This window comes from Palaemon carinicauda, chromosome 14 (assembly GCF_036898095.1).
Source record: "Palaemon carinicauda isolate YSFRI2023 chromosome 14, ASM3689809v2, whole genome shotgun sequence".
Lineage (NCBI taxonomy): Eukaryota > Metazoa > Arthropoda > Malacostraca > Decapoda > Palaemonidae > Palaemon > Palaemon carinicauda.
This window is the reverse complement of record NC_090738.1, coordinates 877501-902500: the sequence shown is the minus strand read 5'-3', so window position 1 is coordinate 902500 and position 25000 is coordinate 877501. Positions and strand designations below refer to the sequence as shown.

Below are 25000 nucleotides of genomic sequence, written 5' to 3'. Positions count from 1 at the left end.
CCATCGACCGCTCCACTCATTTGTCTGCAGTCATTCCCAAAGAAACTGCAACATCCGTCTCATGTACATCTACCTTACTCTCAGGATGGATAGTGAGATTTGGTATCGCTGAACATATTACTTCTGACAAGGGTACTGCTTTTACCTTTCAATTGTGGACATCATTACCGAATATCCTGGGAATTACCCTACATCAGAGAACTACCTACAACCCTGCTGCTAATGGAATGGTTGAAAGTTTTCATCACAGCCTCAAGGCAGCTTTGATACCCCGCCCCAGCTTCCCTGGGTCTTCTTGGTACTAAGGACCACTCCCAAAGATCCTCTGAATGTCTCGGCAGCTGAAAGAATGTATGGCGACCAGCTGGTCATCCCTGCCGAATTTTTTTACAACTGCAACCTCCTCCAACAATCTCCAGTGCCGACGTCATGCTGTGGGAAAATCTACTCCATGTCACCAGACTTACCAGAGCCCAGCCAAGCAAAACATACCGACAAATCTGCACTTGGTAACACGCATGTTTCCCTGTGCAACGACACTAACAAGCCACAGCTAAAGCTCCCTTACACAGGTCCTTTCCTTGGGATCCGTCTTATGCTGAAGGCTTTTTGTATCAACATTCGTGGCAAAGAAGACTGGGACCCATTGATCGCCTAAACCTTCATATCTCTAGCCATATGACCCACCCACAGTACGCCTCTCAACGTGGTTGTTTGAAAATTAGCGGTAATGATCGTTATGCAATGCGGAAAGGAAAAGAGACATTTAACTGATTTAGAGTTGGGATAGCTGTTTAATGAGAAATGACTCGAATCAATATGGACCTCAAGAATTGGTTGGAGTTATATAAATGTATAATTGAATCTGCTGCACGTGCTTCTTTTTGACAGGTGAATCTTGAAAATTAACTTAAAGTTAACGAAGGGATATATATATATATATATATATATATATATATATATATATATATATATATATTTTTTTTTTTTTTTTTGATGTCAGCTACCTCCCCAAAACTGGGGAAAGTGCCATGGTGGTAGATCAAAAGATAATCTTATATAAATGGGGGAGACATACATTTGCCTTCTCGGGACATTGCGTACTATCGCTTTTTGAATAAGTTCTTATCTAAAAATTACTTTGTAAGGTTTTTTTTATTAAGTAATTAGAAAACTAGCAATTACTGACAAAATATGATTAAAAAAACTCTATTTGCTTGTGGAACCTTTGTTAGTCTGAAGATATGTTAAAAGGTTAAAAACCAATGTTTCACAAGAAATTACTGCAATTCCAGTTATTTCACATTTGTAAATGTTCTCGGGGTATTGTAATTCAATCATTTTACTTTAAAATACGACCCAAGTAAACTCTATAACATGAAAATATTCTCCACAGCCATCTCAAGTATTTTTTTTTTCTTTTTTTTTTTTTATGGAATTTTGCAGTCGCTATCGGGGAAACGCGAGGATATTTTGTTTTCTGTTATTATTCACGGACATTTTTTACCTACAAAATATCTAGAATTATATATCAAAGGAAAGTATATTTATTTAGCAATACTATTCATTCTGTTGGGTAATTTTTCTTTCAATTTACTCCTGTGAATAGCATAAGAAACACCTTTTTCCTTATTGCACCAACTTTACTAAGTTGTATGAGAATTATGATAGCTACAGTAAAATAATCAATTATTTAACTTTAAAATAATAAAACGAACTGTAACTTAGAAAATAAAAGCACCATTAATATTTCGATAAATACTTTAGCATATGTAGTTCTGTGTTGACTAACGAGCCAATAAGAGTGTTTGCTTCCATCTTATTTATTTATACGCATACGAGTTTTACAAAATATGTAAAATTATCCACAAAATAAAAGAAAATATTCAACTAAATGCTGAATGAAAGTCAAACTTCTTAGCCTTTATAGATTTTACATTCATATGACTTGGCTAAAAACTCATATAAAATTCATTTTTGTCTTGGCATTACTTAATTTATTCCACATTTATATATAACTGGACATTTTCAATAATTGTTAAACCAAATTCTATCTTTTACCCCTAAAGAAAATAAAACATAATACACTACCTAGAGTTGAAAATTATGGTGCCAAAGGGCTTAAACAACAAAGGATTTTGTTAAAGCTTTTCTTACACATAATGGCCCTGGCTCTTCAGTGTGAAAAATTTTCGAGTGAGAAAGGCATTGAAAGGGTTAATGCAGGAGACAAATTATTTGAAATTCCAGGTCAAATGACGTACAGTATATTTGCTGAGGTAGTATTCTGAAATCTGTATCCTTAGGTGTGAATTCATATAGCTAGAATAAAAGACCTTGCAATAGATACTTAAAATCTTTTTTAGTACTAGGCACAGGAGAAGCTGGATTTAGGAAACATGATTTGCTATCCCGATAGACTTCATGCTTTCAAGATTTCTATTCTAAAAAACTTCCTTGAACTGAAGGAATTGTAAATTGCGTAGGACAATATAAATACAGCTCTCTGGATAGTTAGACAATGAATAAATATAAATGATATTACAAGTCAGCTAATACAGTATGAAAAAAAAAAAAAAAACCTTGCATTCAGTCATAATAAAAAATTTCAATAATCGGTGCACATTTTGAGGGATATCTTAAGCTACGCTATTCTTATTGTTATGTATTTTGTACTGTAATACTATATGTGCTACGGGTATTAAGAGTAATGTTGCACAGTATTGCACTGTTAGAACGTGTTTCGGCACTGTACATAAGCGTAGTAGCTTATGTTATGAAGGATTTAATTATTCATTAATTGTCCTAATGTTAGGAGGTGATTCTTCTTACTTTTGTATTGCAGTAGGATTCGATCTTTTTGAGAGCGATTCTCACTTTTATTTTTTGTATGTGTGTGTGCGACTTTTGTTTACATATTCTCACTTGAGAGCCACAAGTTGTTCAGACAAGCCATTGAGAGCTGAGGAGGAATTTAAGCCGTTAACCCATTAAATGCATTTTAAGAATACTAACGTATCATTAAACCCCAACAAGAAGAATCAGCGACATCGGATGAGATGTAGAACAGCACTAATGAACGGATATTATTCCAGGTATGTATGAAGGAGCTATTCCATTTTGGATGACCAATACCATACATAATAGTTTGGCGACAGGTGTGGACAAGGAACCCATGCAGAGAAACGCATTAGCAGAAGAGACAATTGGATGAAGGCTCCCATACAGCAGCAGCAGGTATGCAGTAAACAAGAGGAACGCCATAAAATATTTCTGCATTCAAGCTCAATGTCAAGAAAGAAGAAAACATCCTACGTATATATTACATATGTTTGAAAAAGTAACGTAGGACTGAAATTTGTTACCAGTAGCCATTAGGTGGTAAAATGTCAGGAGATAGGGATAGTTTGCGTTAAACATAAAGAGTAATTAACATAGAAATTAGGTTAGAATTAACTTTGTTACTGAGTAACTAGTTAATTTTGTAGATTTCATTTGCCTAACCTAATTCAGGTAAGAAGTAAAAATGCCCATGGTCATCGAGCATCCAGGGAAGTTTAGCATTGTTGCTGTACCTAATTCTGTTGCAACACGATGGCAACAGTGGTGGGAAAAATTTAAGATTTACATTGAAGTTTTAGGTAGTATGAAAAATGCATAGAAGAAGGCGTTATTACTGCACACAGCTGGTAGAGAGGTTCGGGAAGTGTTTAAGACACTGCAACCTACCGATGACACTAGTGAAGCTGCAATTAAGGCTCTTAATTCATATTTTGCCCCTCAGGTCAATAAATTTTCAGCACAGGCATATCAGAAAGACCACAAGAGTTTAGATGTGTTTGTGACTAGACTTAAGAATTTAGCTGTTTCATGTGAATTTCTAGAGTTAGAAAATTTTATCATAGATCAAGTTATTGCCCATTGCACATCACAAGAGCTAAGAAAAAAACTATTGCAAGATAAAGATTCAATACTAGAGAAGGTATTGATTATAGGCAGAGCTCTAGAAACATCAAATAGGCAAAGTCATATAATAGGTCATTCTACAAGCAATAGAATGGAAAAATCTAAAATTAGAAAGATAGGCTCAAAGTTGAAAGACAATGAGAATCAGAGAAAGAGTATGTCAAAGCTTAGTCATAGGAAACTCTAATTCTCACAAATATCAGAATCAGACCTATACGCAGAAGCAACAGTAAAAGCCCAAATGCTATAGATGTGGTAAAACTGATCAACTTGGATACGAAGCAAGGAAATGCCATGCTACAGGACAAACATGCCAAAATTGTAGAAAGATGGGACATTTTTCAAATGTTTGTAGATTCCCTAAATAGTACACAAAGAAAATAAATGCAGCAGTTGATACTATAGACCAAGAGAATAATGTGGAGAATGTTCTTGATAATCAGGTTAGGTCAGAAACTGATTTTGCATTTTGCATTAATTCCGTCAACAAAGGTGCAAAGAAACATATTGGTAGAAGTGATCATAAATGGTAAACCAATAATAATGTAAGTTGACACAGAACCTGGTGTATCGATTATGTCAGAAAAACAAATAAAACCATTCCTAATTTGTTATTAGAAGGCACAAATAGTTTTGAAAGGTTATAATGGTTTTGATGTTCAGGTTATAGGCGCTTCGAACGTAGATGTACAATCTAAAGATCAGAAGTTAGACAGAATGCCATTAACGGTAGTGAAAGGTAAGGGACAAACTTCTCTAGGTTTGGACTGGTTACATTATATAAAATTAGATTGGTAACGTGGGGCAATTACGTTAGCCGCATATCATTATGATATAGAATATCGTCCTACGTCAAAGATGGGTAATGCAGAAGCTTTATCTAGATTTCATGTAGACAAAGCATCAGAAGAGTATGATGACAGTATATTACTAGTTTCAGTATATGATGTACCCATTACAGCCAAGGATATTGCACAAAATACCAAGAAAGATCTGACACTTGGTAAATTGTAAAATCTATAAAGGTATAAGGAGTGAATTGAATAAAGCACAAGGTTGTACACTGAAAGGGTCAAGAGTAATTATCCCTAGTTCACTGAGGAATATGGTTTTGTCGGAAATACATGGTGATCACCAAGGTATTGTCAGATCAAAGTCTATTGCAAGGACTTTTGTCTAGTGGCCAGGTGTAGATAGAGATATTGAATTATTTGTAAGAAATTGTATGAATTGTGCTACGCAGCAGAACAACCCTCAATTTGATAGAATGCACACGTGGGAAATACCCAGGTATCCATGGCAAAGAGTGCACATAGATTTTGCAGGTCCTTTCTTGGGCTATTTGTTTTTGATAGTTGTAGATGCTTACAGAAAGTTGCCAGAAGTAATTCCAATGAAAACAACAATATCTAATGCCACAATTCAAGCATTAATGAAAAGTTTTTCCTACACATGGAATTAAAGAAAGAATTGTAACTGATAATGGTCCACAGTTTACCTCACAGGAATTTAAGGATTTTTGTGAAGTAAATAGTATCAAACATACATTTTCAGCAACATATCACCCTTCCACGAATGGAAAGGCTGAAAGGTTTGTTCAAACATTTAAGCATAACATGAAATGCAGAAAGGTAAATTCAAGTAACATATTTTTTAATGTGTCAAAGTTTTTATTGTCTTATAGAACAACACCGCACAGTACAACAGGTGTGACACCATCAAATTTGTTGATGGGAAGGAGGATTAGGTGTAAGTTAGATTTGTTGTATCCAAGTTTGTAAAGTGATTTAGAAGAAAAAGGGTATAAGCAATCAGAAAGTCGCCCAAAATTAAGACATTTCCCACATTATTCTAATGTCATGGTAAGATCATACAATACTCCAGAAAAGTGGGTACCATGAGAAATTGTAAAAGAGATAGGAGATTTACATTATGATGTTCAAGTTGAGGTAAATATTGTAAAACGTCATGGTGATCAATTACAGCTGTTAAACAAAAATACTGTAGATCATGTGAATGTTAGACATGAGAAATTTTCAGAAGTAGTTAAATCAAATATTAACGAAGATGCTCAAACATCAGATGTAGATTCAGAATCTATTTATGTACCAGTACAGGATGAAGTTAGAGCACTTCCCTATAGGATGAATAGAGGGAAGCCCCCTGAGAGATTAGATTTGTAGTTTTGTACAAAGTCAAGCTAAGGGGGAGGAGACTGTTATGTATATTGTACTGTAATACTATATGCGCTACAGGTATTAAGAGTAATGTTGCACAGTATTGCATTGTTAGAATGTGTTTTGACATAGTTCATAAGTATAGTAGCGTATGTTATGAAGGATTTAATCATTAATTAATTGTCCTAAAGTTAGGATGTGATTCTTCTTACTTTTGTATTGCATTAGGATTTGATCTTCCTGAGAGCAATGCTCAATTTTATCTTTTGTATGTGTGTGTGCGACTTTTGTTTACATATTCTCACTCGAGAGCCACAAGTTGTTCAGACAAGCCATTGAGAGCTGAGAAGTAATGTAGGCCATTAAGCCATTAAATGTATTTTAAGAATACCAACATATCATTAAACCCCAACAAGAAGAATCAGCGACATCGGATGAGATGTAGAACAACACTAATAAATGGATATTATTCCAGGTATGTATGAAGGAGCCATTTCATTTTGGAGGACCAATACCATACATAATACTTATCATGACTGGAAAGGCAACATTTGTCAAGCAAATATTTGTACAGCATATTTCACTCCATCCCCTCCCCGTGCAACCATGGATGGCCCATATTAATCTTTTCCGGAAACGAATCCCCAATAGATTTGCCATCACATCATCGAAAACACAATTTTTGGTCTAAAAATAGTCGAAATCCCTCAAAGTTATCATTCTGAAGTGGTGTTTGGAAAAATTGTGACTAACGTCCTATGGGCATACATTGTAAACATATCCATACCAAATTTCAGGTCATATAGTTTAAATACCGGGGCATGGGAGCAAAAAATGCAAATTCTTTTTAAAAAAAAATTGCCAAGAATTATTAAAATTAATAATTTTGAAGTGATGTATACAACAAACGTGACTTACATCCTGTGGACATATATCTAGGGTACCCTAATACGAAATTTCAGGTCATTTTGTGTAGATATGAGGGCTCAGGAGCCGAAAATGTCCATTTTTGGTCTAGAAATGAAAAAAAAGGTAAAAATAACTATTTCGAACAAACGTATGCAGAAAATGTTGATGACTTACTACTGGTATTTATCTAAGGCAACTTCATGGTAAATATAAGGTTAAGAGATGAACAAGAAGGGAAGGTGGTGCTAAATTGAATGTCATGTTCAATGTAGAGTTACTTGAGGAAGTAGATCAGTTTAAGTACTTTGGTTCTGTTGTTGCAGAAAATGACTGAGTGGAAGCAGATGTACACCAGTGAATGAAGGATCTAAAATGTTGGGTACAGTAAAGTGAATAGTAAAGAATAAAGAGAGTTCTATATGAGAAAATGATTGCACCAACTGTGATGTCAGAGTTGTGGGGAATGAAAGTGACGGTGATACAGAAATTGAATGTGTCTAAGGAATAGGGTTGGTGTATCTCGATTGGATAGGGTGGAAACGAAGAAGTGAAGGTGAGAATGGGTGTGAGAAATGAATTAGCAGCTAGAGAAGATATGAATGTGTTGAGGTGGATTGGTCATGTAGAGAGGATGAAAAGTGGTTGTCTGCAGAAGAAGGCAATGAATGCAAGAGTTGATGGGAGGATGGATGGAATGATAAAAACCATAGGTGACAGGAGGACAGATGTGACAGAGGCGAGAGAGCGTGCTAAGAATAGAAATGAACGGTGAGCAATTTATGATGCAGTTCCGATAGGCCCTACTGCTACACCGGGTCACCTTGGTGAGAGTCAGCATATGAAATTTCATTGGTGGTGGAAGATGGGGGAGGGTGGTTGTTGGCACCCTGGCAGTACCAGCCAAACTCAGCAGAGTCCCTAGTCAGGCAAAAAGGAATTATGAGAAAAAAATTCCCCTTATGTTTCATTTTTTTTATGTTGGCTTCTTTTAAAATTGGGGGAAGTGCCATGGTAGATAGATAAACAGAACAGTTCCTGTGCTGAAACCCTTCCTCTTTGATTTGTTTCTTAATAGAGGAGAAGTAAGTCGATAGATAGACACATCTCTACTACTACTAGTTCTACTACTACTACTACTACTGGTCATCAATGTTTTGATAAGTTATGACTGAGGAAGGCTAGTAAAAATGATGCCATGTTAATATACAAATTAAATTTAAAAAGTTAAGCAAAGACTAAGAGTTCAGTCAGGAACAGGGAGGAAATTATGAATGCAGGATCTGTAAAGCACTGTATAATTTTTGTCAAAATATATGCTCTATTGTAAAAGACAAATTTAACATTATATGTTAGGAAACAATATCCCTTATCAGAAATGGAATAGAAGCCCTGACACATGTTGATGCCATAATGTTACCCAGTAACAAGCTTAAATCAAAGAACGCCATTAGCAACTGCTGTGATATAGAAAAACTAAAGATTTACTTTTAGCAGCAATCTTCAGAAGTCAGTTTTATTATTGATAAGGCACACAAACGTTATAACTATTAAAAGTGTGGTTAAACGGGAATGATTTAAAGAATAAATGAGTGTGGTACTCAGAGAAAGGAAATCATGGCATTAGCATAAGGAAATAGGAAGCTAAAATATAATGCATAGTGTGAGAAGTGAGGAAGCATAGAGACGTTAACAGGGTAGGAGAATTGACATTGCTGGTTAGAATAAGGATAGATGAAGGAGCAGTACTACCTATATTGCTTGAAAATAGGGATAACTGAAAGAGTTTAAGATATTTTTTACAAAAACATAAATTTTTTTTTGAACAACTTGCAACCTGACATTATTAGGGATTGGTAGTGGAAAATTGTGAATGGCCGGTGCAGAATAGAATTGAACAAAAGAAAGTGGTGATTTTTCATAATATCATTATATCATATGATAACCAATTACTTAAAGATATAGTGGAAGATCAAATAAGGGAACCATATGAAGATTATTGGGAGAAAAGCTTTCCAAACTATAACGTATGAAATTGAAGTTGAAAGGTAAGAGATTATACAGTACATAGGAAGAGCTCAAGAAAGGTAAAGTGACAAATGAAATTAAAAGAATAATAGAAGAAAGGAGATTTGAGGTTTGTAAATGATAATAGCAAAATAGATTATGTATGTGTGGGAGGATGCTACTGAAAATGGTAGAATCCTGAAATAAAGTATTGTATACTTAATGCTCTAAAAATGTCTCGTAAAATGGACAAGAAGGGAAAATAGTAAAAACAATAATAATGATGATATATTACGAAGTAATAAGAAAAGTGGATGGCAGAAGAGTTAAGCCCATCTACATAGAAGAAGATAAAATAGTAAGAGTAACAGAGGAGAGAATAATTCTTGATCTTAAAAGATTTAAAGATGACATTGAAGATTCAGGAACTTTGAAAATTATAAGAAGTAGTGGAAGTAAGAAAGAAAAGTATAGAAATGACAAGTATAAAGAGGAAATATATCATGAAAGTAAAATAAAAGTCCCACAAAATTGTAAGAAGCTGAAAAGTAAAACAAATATGACCAGATTGAAGGAAAATATTAAAGAAACAGATGGTTTCAAGGAATTCAAGAAGAACTGATAGATAGATAAAAGAAAATGCCAATAAAAAAACTGAAACGTTAATGAAACCAACAGATAAGATCCAAAGAAAAGAGGGACGGGGGTGGGGGGAGGGGGGCAGCCATCTGGGACTTCACAAATATGTTAAATTGGGGAAATAATAATAAAAAAAAAAACGATGAACACATTAGGAGGGAATTTTAACACTATTATACATAAGTGTTTAGGTTGAAGAGGCAACATTTTGTTAGGTAGTAGGTTGGGCAGGGCACCAACCACCCGTTGAGATACTACCGCTAGAGAGTTATGGGATCTTTTGACTGGCCAGACAATAGTACATTGGATCCTTCTCTCTGGTTACGGCTCATTTTCCCTTTGTCTAACACATACACCGAATAGTCTGGCCTATTCCTTACACATCCTCTTCTGTCCTCATACACATGACAACGCAGATTACCAAACAATTCTTCTTACTGCACTGTAATTGTTCAGTGGCCACTTTTCTCCTTGTAAGGGTAGAAGAAACTCTTTAGCTATGGTAAGCAGCTCTTTTATGAGAAGGACACTCCTAAATCAAACCATTGTTCTCTTATCTTGGATAGTGCCATAGCCTCTGTACCATGGTCTTCCACTGTCTGGGGGTTCGAGTTCTCTTGCTTGTTGGTACACTCGGGCGTACTATTCTATTCTATTTCTCTTCCTCTTATTTTGTTAAAGTTTTTATACTTTATATAGGATATATTTATTTTAATCTCGTTGCTCTTCTTAAAATATGTTATTTTTCTTTGTTTTCTTTCCTCACTGAGCTATTTTCCCTGTTGAAGCCCCTGGGTTTATAGCATCCTGCTTTTCCAATCAGGGTTGTAGCTAAGCAAGTAATAATAATAATAATAATAGTAATAATAATAATAATAATAATAATAATAATAATAATAATAATAATGAAGCTGAAAAACACGCAGTAAATATTAACGAATTGTTATTCATGGGGATGGTGTAAAAGAGTGAAATAAAAATTTATAGAGTAGGCTTACCGGTATTTCATGATAGTCATTGTGTACAAATTGTAATAGGTTATATAGAAATCGTAAAAAAAAGATGATTTTGTGGTTGCTACGATCAGATGCCAGGAAATCGCATCTAAGGGTGTTTCTTCATCAAAATATTTCGGTGTGAAGAACCCCAGACCCCGTCGTCTTTGACTTCTCAAAGTTTAGCACCCACACCCAAAAAGACGCCCCTACGCCCTTGTAATCAGTATTAACTCTAGAGTAGAAAAGTCGTGGCTATTAGATACTTGCCCTATAATGCTAAAATCTTTATCACCAATATTCATTTTATACATTTTAGCATAATGGCGAATATTTGAATGTTCTGGCTGGACATTCTGCAACCTGTTCGAAAACTCACACCTCTATGAGAATCAATTCTGACCTGCAACAACCTCTTGGTAGATCCTACGCAGGTTCCATCTTGCAGGTACGTGACAGCATGGTCTGCTTATCAACTCCTCCTTTCCAATGTTATATGTTACCATCATTGCTGTTGTCATAACTTGAGGGTCTTCCGTGTCAGTATTTGAGATGCTGGTCTCTATACAGCTGATTATCGCCATCAAAGTGGATGAGGACATTGGTGAAGAACATGGAGAAATTCTTGACGCCATCTTCCTTCCTTTGCATGGAGTACTTCCAGTACAAATTGAATGTATTGAAGAGTGCTATCTGGATGAAGTAGATCACAAACCTACTGGTCTATTTGCTGTATGCCTCATAAACTGATAGTATTTGATCATTTGATCAAAATGATCAACACCACCCAGAAGAGTGCAACTGCAAAATTTAATGGGTGCCTTTTCTTGCATTCATGGTCTTCTAGTTCCATTTTGTGGATATTGGTTACCAGAAGTAGTATCATGTCTCAGGGAATGTTGGTTCTTTCAAGGTGTTTTAGTGCCACATGTATGGATGCCCCTCACATACAGCACTTGGGAAAGGGCTACAGAGTTATAATAATTCTCCCTTGGAGATTACCGATTATAGAGAAGCGGGTGGAAATGTAAATACCACTGTAGTCCTCAAAATAACAGACACAACCACTCATAGTCTATAATGATATACATCGTTATGCAATATTTTGTCAGGTTAGCAAATTTATACAATTTGAACCTGTCTCTTCTTTGACAGCAGAATCTCTTCATTGATAGACAGCTCCTACAAAGAAATACACACATCCATGAACTACGATAAACAATATTAAAGAATTGTTCAAACTTTCATGAGACGATCAATTTTGCCTTGTTGGATCTTGCTCACATGAAAGTACATTGCAATCTGCAAAAACAGCTGACATGTCATTGTCGTTATGATTATTGGCGTATACAATAAATCATTCATTGACCAATAGTCCTGAAATGATGGTTTTTAATTATCCCCATAAGGATAATGAGGCCAGATACATTGCAATATTTTTTGCAGACATTGACAACTATGAATTGAGGGACAAAGGTTGCATACCTGTAAAACATTGTTCTATGTAGATATTTGTTTGCTTTTTAATGATAATAAGCATTATACTTAGTAAAAAAAAATGGAGAAAATCTAATGTCGAAGAGAGATATATCAGGTCGGCCCTGAACCCTTGAATACTGATAAAAGGCAATGCCATGGCAGGAGAGGAATTGGTAATCTATCAAGATTTTTGTAATTCTCCTCATCAGTTGACTCCTGGGCACAAAGCAGCAAATCTCTTCTTCCCCATGTATGGCTTCCTATATGGCCACTAATCCCCCCACATCCACTGAGCACAGGCTGTCTAAACGATAACCCCATCATCACTTGACTCCCTCTCGCATTCTCACTCATTGTATAGGCTGATGACAAACTCCTCACTTCCTTCATTTATCATGTCGAGCTAGACGTCCAACTAGTTCCTAAGCTACATCCCTTTAATGATCTCATATAAGGAGGTGGGGGCATATTTTATGGAGTGACCAGAAGAGGACGAATGACGTGGGAGCTTGGTACATGTAAGGTTTATGCATGGGAGTTTTACCAGTGGCCGATGAACCTGCCTCGGTTGACCAAGTCATAGTTTGGAGTTGGGCAAGGGTGGGTTCAAAAGGTAGGTGTAAACTGCTGACATCCACTTCTTCCGCATTTTCCAAACCAACAACTTTGTCTTCTCTAAATCAAATAATGTTCCTTCTCAGGACTCGTCACAGCTATCTGACAGCAATTGATGACGACGATTCTGGCAATTGTCACCTTTGGAGAACACGATTACTTGTTAAGGAAGGCTCGTCATAGGCAAATGGTAACTCATGAAATTTACTGGGAAAGTTTCTCTCTTTGCGTTGCCATTACCTTTTATGCTTTTAAATAAAAGAAGTTGTTACTATGGATAAAAAACACAAGTGAAAACATAAACATTACACAAGATGACCGATAATTACTATATAACAATAAGATATAAATTGCCATACTGCTTAATCACTTTTATACTACACAGCAAATCAACACGGATAAAGCCAAAGCCTTTTCTGTGAAAACATACTTAAAAACAAAACAAAACACGTCAACACAATTTAGGACATTTGCTAATCCCTATATAGCAATGAAATTATGATTTTCACAAGGTCCAAGCATTTACACACTGCAAAATATCACAAAGGATAGTTATGACTACTCGTAACACATTGTAAACTAGGCGAAAGATCGCTGCTAACTAAGTGACACCGATTGTTTGTTTGAAATTTGACTTTGACCTTACTGTGCGAGCACTGCTGTGCTATCTGTTTTCTGTCTCGTTCACGGGTAGACTAAGCAATATCCCATACTCAGATGCAAATCTTATTTTCCTTAGATAACGAATCGATTTTTAGCGAATATTTCCGAAAGTAAGTATTGAGTGTACAGTACTCACAGTTGCATGAACTAATGATTCCAAAGTGGATCCTCGGATCCTCGGAGGGTTTAACGCTTATGATGTCTGTCCATGAATAAAAACGTAAAAACTAATACAGTCTTCAAGGTTGGTCCATCACTAAGCTTAGTGGAGAAGCTTTTGTGTAATTGAACTTCTAAATCTTATAACCACAAATAAGAAAAAGACAAAAGTTAGAAATACTCAGGTTACCTAGCTGTTTAGCAACACATTGATAAAGAAAAAAGGGCTGAATATCAGATTGTGCAAATGTAAAATGTTGAATAGTTGTTATTATTAACTGTCATTTCTTGCAATGGCTGGTGATTTTCACTAAAGGCGGTGATGTGCAAGACTACCATAGTATTGTGGCATCATAATATGATTATACATCAATATTAACTGCTGAATGCTTAAACTACATGTTTTATGCATACGTAGCCTAATGGTATTTGTAAAGTATTGGGTAAGCCACTTAAGATTAACATGTTATATATATGCATAGGTATATCATAAAAAATGAGATTTACAGTTTTTATTACTTACGTGAAACCAATGCATAACCTGGAATTCAGTGCCACAAACGCAAAGTTTTTCAGCAAAGTTACAGTACCCTTTAAAAAACATTGCTAAAACTTTTAGTTTTTCATTCATGAAAGAAATCTTTGACAATAACCATGCAGAGCTAACACCAAAGTTAAAAAATTAGAAGGAATGTACGTGTTTGACCATTTTTGGTTTGTATCACCCAAATGAACCATCGGAAGTGCCAGCTGTGTTTGATCGCTCCAAATGTTTGACGAATAATGTCTTACTCTGTGAACCAGATCTCACAAACTATTTGGTGGGTATGCTGTTATGGGTTAGAGAAAGTTTAGTTGCAACCATGGAAGACATAGTACACATGCTCTTGTACAAGTATTCGCCTATTCAGTGGATGGGTACTGTATTGTAAATGGTTGTTGAAAAATAATATAGTGAAGTATTCTGGTTTTACATTCATATTGTTATACTATACTTTATTTGCCAAGAAACTAAATCTCTCTACAAGGAGGGAAAACCATCCTGTGGTATTAGATGAAAGATGTTCGTGTTTATTGTAATTGATAAAGACTTGCAGTTTTAAGATTTGGGAGTAGAATTTTGATATTAATTAGTTTAGAAGGAGGATTCGTGTATAATTTTGACTTAGCAGCGTATGTTCTTTTTAATAGATTTAGTAATGGTCAGTTTATTTTCATTATATCTTTCCTGTAATAGATAACCGTAAAAGCAGGCCTATTTATATATTTTCATTAAAAAGGACACTTTCATGCCACTGCTAGGTTCAATGAAAATAATTCATGATCATGACTGAAATTTTCGCCATGATACAATATTAGTATCTAAGTCAATCATTCCAAATATGAAATACAATTATGCTTTCCATCGTTTTATAAGAATTGTTGTGCGTTGGTGTGTGTGTGTGTGTGTGTGTGCTCGCGTAGAGAGAGAGAGAGAGAGAGAGAGAGAGAGAGAGAGAGAGAGAGAGAGAGAGAGAGAGAGAGAGAGAGAGAGGTTTAATTGATTAATTATTTAGATTTTTGCGTAATTTACCTTTGAGCACGTGAATGATAATATGAGAAGGGTGAGCATTCGACGGGGCACATGTATAATTTCCCGAATCTGCTGCTCTGACCTCACTTAGGAAAAGAACGCTTAGCCCTCCGTCGTTCTCCACTTTGACCTGTAAATGAAAGGACAAAAAAATTTGTGAATCCGATAAATAGTAGCTAATTAGATAAACGAAATATGTGCTTACGTAGTCTAGTAGGAAAATAGGGGTCCCATGCACCTCTTGATACATTTTTAACCTACAATTTTACAATCCCTGAAGTCTGTTCCCATTCCAAAAAATGTCCCATGTGGGTCGTTTAGCCGTTTCACTTTGTCAGCCATCTTGGATTTCGTAGGACACAAAAGTTTGGGGTTTGGGCAATAAAAAGGACATTTTCTCATACAATGAAATTAGTTGAGGGTACAAATTAGGTATCAATAGATTGGGTATGACCTGTACTTTCATAAGAAAACATGAGTTATTCAGTAAGTGTATTTATGACGTCATCAAAGTCAAAAGGTCACGTTAAAGGGACATTAAGTTAAAATGTTTGCCCTTCTTCGGTGTTATCCACCCTGCACCTAAATAAAGGGATCTACTGAATATCTACTTTATTTGGTGGAAAGTGTACATGTGTAGGAAGTTTTTAAAACAAAACGAATTACTTAGCCAGTGTAATAATAATTCTTTATGAAAAAAAAAAATTACGAAAATACTGAGAAAATGTGGTTTAATATTAACTCTACTGTGTGAGTGTGTCCTTTGCATACGAATTGTTTTGCAAATTAGTTCATGCTCTATACATAGTTATTAAAAATTTGCTTCTTACAAGTGAAGGGAATTGTAGCGACCTTCTTAAAAATTAAGAGGAGGTGGTGTTAAAGTTCATCAACTGACAGTGTAGTCTTTTTCTGTTACCGGACGTGCAGACCACTGTGATTTTGAATAAAGTGTTTTTGTGTCATATTAGATACTTATTGGTATGTCTATCTGCTTGTAGTTAATTGGTGGTGGATAATTACACCTTTTTCATTTAATGACTAAAATGGACTGACATTTGGGTTGTGGTACTGCACGCTTAATTGTAGTAATTGGTGGTGGCTTCACGTCAAAGCAAAGAAATGATGAACTGATTATGGTTGCAATTTAGAGGAACCCGAGAAGCCACCCCCTGAATGCATTTTACCTGTGAGTTGCATACATCACGGTGAATTCATACCACTTTACAATATCAGATGCCCTCCCCATGAAAATCTTGAGATATTACATGGTCTACGTGAGAAATAGCTACTTCAGCTCTCTGATTCACCCTATTGTATGGAGGCTGTGTGTTGGTTAATTCCAGACAATCATGATGGTGTGAGCTTAGAAATCGCAGGCTATCATCATGGATATTATCAAACCTTTACTAAACATCAGGATAGCTTGAAATGTATGGTACCAGACGATGGACCTTCAATAATTCAATCCCCTCGTAAACTATCCAAGAAACGCTTTTCCACCAGAATGCATTTTCTGTGAAGAGTTTGAGATGAAAGTTTCCAGAAAAATAGAACGGTGTGTCCAGTTTGCCTCTTTCAAGGGAAAGGCAGCAGTTTGGACTCATAAAATCCCAAGCCATAGAATTAGGCGACAATCGTAAACATCACAAGGTGGTGGGCAAAGACTTGTTTGCAAGAGAGTCTTGTTTCCAAAAGTTCTGTCATAGATCATTCAGGCTGAAACATGCACATAATTATAATTTACGTGATCAAGCCAACAGAAGTATTGAGAACCAGCGAGATGAAACTCTTAAAGATCATGAAAGCTCGTTTGATGTAGTTCTAGGTTTCATAAGTGAAATGGTACTTGGACAAACGTAGGTAGTGCAACTTGGAACACACCGCCACCTGTACATCCAAAAACTTGAGTACAGTGGATTTCCAAACCAAGATTCCAATAGTTATAAGCTACAAATCCCACTTCAAAGATGCAAAATTAATGAGTGCATTGCTTATACAAAAGTGATTCCTGGAGATAAGGTATGCATAACCTACGACATGGTGTACATCACAAACATTTCTGTTTCAGAAGTAGTGACTTAGGTATATAGGCTTGATTCCCAAGATAAGTTCAAGGATGTTGTCTTGCATTTGTATAGTGTTGTTTAGTGAAACTTCAACAATCCACCACCACTTCCTTGGTATCCTATAGCTGATAAGCTGGATGCAACAGAAGAATACTTCCTAAAGACTCTTATCATGGGTGAAGCAGATGTGGAAAAGTCTGAGAAGAGCCGAAGTCCGGTACTTTTGATAGCTCAGGTGAGTTTTAACTACCACTGTGTTCTAACAACTTTGGAACAATATTACTAGTCAATCAAATTCTACCTAGTTAACTACTTTCTATCATATATCACATATTTATTCCATTTGATTCATTTCCAGTATATCTGCCATGCAGTGAAAAATGGAGATTGCAAGTTACCTAAACACGTCCTCCTCTGCAGTACCATATACCATCTATATGATAGTAAGCAGTTCAATAATATAAATTACTACATAGATTGGGTCATTGTGAGTCATATGATTTTAAGTGGAAATTGAGACAGTACTGCCAGAGGCCCTCACTGCTTCCTCTTCCCTCACTCCCTAAAATGCTACTGGTGAAGACGATGTTTTTCATGTTGAGTGGGACAATTTGAACAAAATAACTATAATCGTCCATGATTCAAACGTGGTGAACAGCACTGGGGGGATCATGATACAAGAGCTGAAACCAAACACTGACACTGCCAATTAAGTTAGAACCTTGCCACTCATGCAACGTAATAAGACTCGTTTGGAAGTTGAAACCCCACCAATATTGTCCCCTTTTCATATTTATGGTTGAGTAGGGCCAAAATTTCCTACAGGAGCTATGTTCAATCCACCCATGAGATGTAATAAGATGTACTCAGAGTGCATCCAAGACTATCGGTTGTGGTTACTCATGTGAGTGGTTAATGGCATAAAAGAAACACAACTGGTCCTTGGATTTGGAGGCTTCATTTCAGCTACTGGCAAAAAAACATCTCAAAAGTCGACCATTCACTATTTCAACCCTATCAATCAGCCATTCAATGAATATTCTGTCATCAGGGAGTTATTTAAGCGATCAGAAGATGCTACATTAGAGATTGGCCAGAAGTATGTAGGGCCTTTCAACACTGATGTATTACATGGATATATTGACTGGACATAAATGCATTGGTTCAGGCTACTCTGAAATCCTCCTTGAGGCTGGATTTGCTACCAATGGTAGCCATATGAGAGTACTAAAAGGGTAGTAGGTGGGCTAGGGCACTAGCCATCCATTGATAAACTACCGCTTGAGTGCTATTGGGTCTTTTGACTGGCCAGACAGTACTTCGTTGGATCCATCTCTCTTGTTACGGCTCATTTTTGCTTTGCCTACACATACGCCAAATAGTCTGGCCTATTCTTTCCCCAATTTCTTCTGTCCTCATACACCTGACAACACCGAAATTGCCAAGCAATTCTTCTTTGCTCAAGGGTTAATTACTGAACTATAATTGTTCAGTGGGTAATCTCCTCTCAGTAAGGGTGGAAGATACTCTTTAGCTATGGTAAGCATCTTCTCTAGGAGGAGGACACTCCAAAATCAAACCACTGTTCTATAGATTTAGGTATTATCATAGCCTCTGTACCATGATTTTCCACTGTGCTAGTGCAGAGTAACCTTATTAGAGGGTACAGTCAGGGACACTATTCTATCTTATTTCCCTTCCTCTTACTTTTTTAGGTCTTTATTATTTATATATGAAAGATCTATTTTAATATTGTTTCTGTTCTTAACATATTTTATATTAATTGTTCATTACGTCTCCTGTAGTTTATTTATTTCCAGGTTTCCTTTCCTCACTGGGCTGCCAGAGAACTTCAAATCATTTACTCATTCCTCATTGGGCTATTTTTCTCTGTTGGAGCCTTTGAGCTTATAGCAACTTGCCTCTCCAATTAGGGTTGTAGCATAACTAGAAATAATAATAATAATAATAATAATAATAATAATAATAATAATAATAATAATAATAATAATAACTAGCGGAACCCGTGTAAATTACACGGAATGATATTTTCAATACTAATTATCTTGTTCCTAACCTGTTTGAATAAAATGTGATAAGCTTTGACTTGTATATTTATTTAAAAAAATGAGCAATACATGAAACAATTTACAAAACTTCTTTATATACAATATCTCTAGGGAAGGTAGTTCATCTTCTCTGGCCATGAGTAGAATTATTCTGAGGACAAATTTTCACTCTTACACTGTTCATAGACCTTGTTCTTGAGAAGGCTACATAAAGTTGTCCATGAGTAAAGCAAGGTTGTGGTAGGTAGATCCCAACCGTATCGAAAGTCTGTCCTTGAGCTTTATCAATGGTCATTGAATATGATAGGCGGACGGGAAATTGAGTAATGTCTAGGAAGATTTGAAGCAAAGGGTGATCAGAAATATGAGAAATCTTTTTCAATAAGAACGGATTAGTAGTTAAACGAAAAGGTCCGAGGTTAATTTTATAACCTAGGTTATAGAAATTGATAGAGCTCAATTTTTTGTCTAATATTTATGAAAGATCTATTTTAATATTGTTTCTGTTCTTAACATATTTTATATTAATTGTTCATTACGTCTCCTGTAATTTATTTATTTCCAGGTTTCCTTTCCTCACTGGGCTGCCAGAGAACTTCAAATCATTTACTCATTCCTCATTGGGCTATTTTTCTCTGTTGGAGCCTTTGAGCTTATAGCAACTTGCCTCTCCAATTAGGGTTGTAGCATAACTAGAAATAATAATGATAATAATAATAATAATAATAATAATAATAATAACTAGCGAAACCCGTGTAAATTACACGGAATGATATTTTCAATACTAATTATCTTGTTCCTAACCTGTTTGAATAAAATGTGATAAGCTTTGACTTGTATATTTATTTAAAAAAATGAGCAATACATGAAACAATTTACAAAACTTCTTTATATACAATATCTCTAGGGAAGGTAGTTCATCTTCTCTGGCCATGAGTAGAATTATTCTGAGGACAAATTTTCACTCTTACACTGTTCATAGACCTTGTTCTTGAGAAGGCTACATAAAGTTGTCCATGAGTAAAGCAAGGTTGTGGTAGGTAGATCCCAACCGTATCGAAAGTCTGTCCTTGAGCTTTATCAATGGTCATTGAATATGATAGGCGGACGGGAAATTGAGTAATGTCTAGGAAGATTTGAAGCAAAGGGTGATCAGAAATATGAGAAATCTTTTTCAATAAGAACGGATTAGTAGTTAAACGAAAAGGTCCAAGATTAATTTTATAACCTAGGTTATAGAAATTGATAGAGCTCAATTTTTTGTCTAATATTTAAAAAAGTCAGGTGCTAAAGACATAATTTGGAAAACTATATAAGATGTGCTTTGGTTAAGTAATCAAAATCTAATGTGAATTTGTAAGAGTATACCATGAAATTATTTCCGTTTTCTTTGAAGCGTGACTCACGAGTATACCATGAAATCATTTCTGTTTTCTTTAGAGTGTGACACACAAAATAGATAACACACACGCCATCGTATTAATATATAGATAATAATAATAATAATAATAATAATAATAATAATAATAATAATAATGATAATAATAATAATGACAATAATAATAATAATAATAATAATAAAAGCTCTATTCTGTCTCAAGATGGCAAATGAAGCAATGGAACAATTGTTGATAGAGTGATTCAAAGAAGAGGAGAATGTAGACATTACTGACCCATTGCCATTGACACATTTACGTGTTTGATGTATGGCTATTTCAGACAGAAATCTATTGGCACTGTACGTGGAATCATGTCATAAGGTATTTGATTCTAAAAGATGAGCGACTGACAATGAAATCTAAGATTGACCTCTTCCAATTGCCACTTTGCCAAGACAACCTTATCTCGAACATGAGTTGTTTGAACCATCCCCCTCTTATCTACAAGCAAGCAGATATACCAATCTTCTGATCTCTAATGCCATATGATCCTGGACAAGGCTGGGAAAGAAATTATGAGGGTGTTTTAGAGTCTGTATGGTCATGCAGGCCAGTACTACCCTTACCTGGAAAAACTTCGTTGAGGAAACTACAAAGCAGATGGAACAGTCTGAAAACGACATTGAGGTAGAACAGAATAATGATTATGAAGAACATATCAGTGATTATGAAGACTAAATATGTAAATAGAGACTTTTGCCCATCATCTTAAAATTTCAATATATATCAATTGTGGGACTGTGCATTCTATTGACCCGTGTTACTCGGATCTCTATGTAATATATTCACATATCAATAGTAGAGCAGGTTAAGCAAACCATCGTGCATTTTGCGATACAAGCATGAAATTTAGCATGATTGTTGCCTATAGGTCGCTTTTAAAGAAAAAAATGCTAGCCACAAAAAAAATTCAATATTGCAGCCATTTTTCAAGAAGGCACGAGACACATCCTCGTTTCATATTTTTGTTAAGAAAACATGGAGTAAATTGTTATATAAACATGAAATCTGGCAATAATATTCTGTGTAGGTCATGTTATCAGTTAAAACTGCTAGCCCTCCAGAAAATTCAATATGGCACCCATTTTTCAAGATGGCCACCAGAAGCATACCCATTTTGTGACTTTGTTAAAAAGCCACAGTGCATACTGTCATATGAACCTGAAATTCGGAAATGATGTTCTTTGAAAAGGTTCAGCCACTTATAAGCGTAATAGAAGAAATGGGGAATCCATTTGCAGAGGAATCTATGGATTTACTTGCACTTGATATGAAGGATATTGCCGATCCTTCAGCAGCACTGCTGGTTGCAATACATCTAGAGAGAGGAAGGGAACAATTTCTAACATTCATGGAAAAACAACAAGGACTTTTTCAAAAACAGCAAAGATCCAACAGAGAAGTCAGAGACACAACTATTAAAATATGATTGTAAATTTTTCTCACGCCTTTTCATATCCTGCCAATCCAGAGGGTGTGATTTAGCTGAGTTTTTTCAACAGGAGAACCAGTCTTTCACTTCACTGCTCAGCAAACAAGGCAAACTATATGTCCCTAGTAAGTCACATCTCGTTAAAGTCTTGCGAAGCAAGGTAGAGTTTCCAGAAACAAAGCCAGAAACTAGCGCACTCATTGTGGATGGTTTTAGCCTGGTGAATACAGTCACACTCAAAACTCCAAAGATATTTGAAGAATACGCCAAGAAGGACATTCTACCAAAGGTGGAATACTGCTGTAACAATTACAAGAGGACCAATCAAATTTTTTGTCTACCAGCAGTCTAGTCGGAAGTCTGAAGCACGATCAAACTGGGGAAAGGCTACCAGGAGGAGAGTTACGGCAAAGAGCAAAACACCAGCCAATTGGAAAAGCTTTCTCAGGGACCGTGACAACAAAACAGAACTATTCAATATCCTTGCTGATGAGGTCACTAAAATGACTACAACAAATCAAGTCATAGTAACAAGGGAAGAAAACGTTCTGATAAGTTCCAGCCGCCCTGATGCTAACCGGGAGGAATTGGCCCCTTGTTCACTTGAAAAGGCAGATATGACGATGTTTGTACACGCCTGGAATGCAGCAAGGGATGGACTTAAGTCTCTCCTGATTGAAGCCAATGACACAGACATTGTAGTCATAGCTCTCACCCTTATGGCATCCTTGACTGCAATTGGCATGGAGAAAATCTGGGTTGTGTTTGGCAAGGTACAGTACACTCGATGGGTCCCTTTCCATGAGCTTGCATCTTTTTGGGGACCGGAAAAAACCAAAGGTATGCTGTTCTTTCATGCATTTTCCGGGTGTGGTAGAGTATCAGGATTCAATGGCAAAGGATAAAGACAGCATGGCTGACATGGAGTGTATGCAATGAAGCCTCTGCTACGTTTGCAAAACTCAGTGATTGTGTATCTGAAGTTGAGGAGTCAGATCTACAAGTTTTAGAAAGATTCGTTGTTCTCATGTGTGACCGGTCAAGTGCATCCTCTGCTGTAGATGATGCTAGGTTAGACCTTTTTGCCAGAAAGCAGAGGCTATACAAGTTAATTCCTCCAATGCAAGGGGTACTCAAGGAACATGTCAAATGCACTGCCTTCCAAGCAGGTCATATCTGGGGCAGTCTACCACACGTCAGCCAGAACTTCCATATCCTTCCAAGTGGGGATGGGTAAAAAACGGTGACAAAAGTTGTCTGGACTACATTGGAACCTATTTCTAAAAGCTGTCGTGAACTGACGAAGTGTGGATGCAATATCAAATGTGGTGGTGGATTATGCAAGGGCTTGAAGGCTGGAATAGGGTGTACTCCACTGAGAACTTGCCCTTGTGAGATTTTTAAGCAAGGAACAGTGACCTAACTTTGGGCTTAGTCATGCTGGTGATGGCAAAGTAATCCAAATTCAAATGGTCTACCAAACTTCACTTTCAAATGGTCTACCAAACTTCATTTTGGACAGTGGTACATATCCATTCCTAAATCATAGCTAGTAAACCATTTTATGGTAGGAGGAATTATCTCCATAAAACTGTGTAATTGGGTGCTGGGGGAGGGGGGATAGCAGTTCAGGGATAAAAGATAGATCTCAGCAATGAATATTTTCGTCGATGTCATTGATTTGATCAAGTTATTTTTCACTGTTGAGCATTAGCACTATTTTCCTTCACTTGTTTTTCTCTGAAAGGCCTATGAGTATGCTGGAAAATCATGTGACCAATTCATTTGGGACTATTTAATGGAAGGATCAATCAGAAAGAAACAACTCTTGGAGCTTAGGAAACATATTGGAATTTTCCCCCAAAAGCATTAGAATGTAAGGGTTTCACAAGATTATCCACTGAATAAAATAGGCTTTTCATCATGCCATATTGGCCAAGTGTGCAATCATCCTCCTTTTTTTCTGCATATAATTCAGTATTACAATAGCAATAAATAAAAAAGTTTCATTGAATTCATCTTTTGTACTTTGACACCAGATCAAGACCAAAAATAGCAGCTATATTGAATTTTTCTGGGGGCTAGCACTTGCAGCTGATAACATGATCTACACAAAACATTATTGCCAAATTTCATGTTCATATCTTAATTTGCACTATGTTTTTTAGCAAAACCACAAAACACGGACACGACTGGCGGCCATCTGGAAAAAATGGCCGCTGTATTGAATTTTTTCGTGGTAAGCACTTTTTTCTCTGAAAAAGTGACCTATCAACAACATGCTTGCCAAGTAAAGATTTGGAGTAAAAGCTTCCTTAACCTGTTCCACAACAATTACCTATAGGAAGAGAAAATATCAAAGAAATGATATAGAAATTGTATTCCAGGACTCTTTGAATTATGTTAAGCCTTTCTACCAATACAAAAAAGGCAGAGAAACAAGACATGTCAAATAGCAATTTCACAATAAACTCATTACAATTATGCATTTTTCAATATTTTCATATATTTCTAATATCTCTGTACAAAGGTTAGATGATTCGTGGTAGTTTAAAAAAACGTCCCACTATGTACAGTTTCTCCCCAGCAAATTTTAAATTTATGAGGTTAGATATAGAGGTACAGGGCTGATAACAATGTCAAATTTTGTAATTTTCTACCTTTGGGCGTTCAACTTAAACTTTTGGCCTATGAAGGCGTCGTCAATGCCTTAGTTGAATACTTAATGAGTTATTTGTAATTGTGCAGGATAACCTTTGCAATGATACCTAATTCGTACTGTCCAAGATGTCGGACAGTAAACAGCTAAATG

The 25000-nt window shown here is 36.0% G+C and overlaps 1 protein-coding gene across 3 annotated transcripts in view; it reads right to left on the bottom strand.

Annotated features, from left to right (window-relative positions):
• The window catches only part of LOC137653077 (leucine-rich repeats and immunoglobulin-like domains protein 1), a 431305-nt gene that overhangs the window by 21104 nt on the left and 385201 nt on the right, over positions 1-25000 (bottom strand). For all 3 annotated transcript variants that reach the window (XM_068386471.1, XM_068386473.1, XM_068386472.1), the window contains one exon: positions 15180-15309. In XM_068386471.1, coding sequence (XP_068242572.1) covers positions 15180-15309 — 130 coding nt within the window. The remainder of the gene's footprint in view (positions 1-15179; positions 15310-25000) is intronic.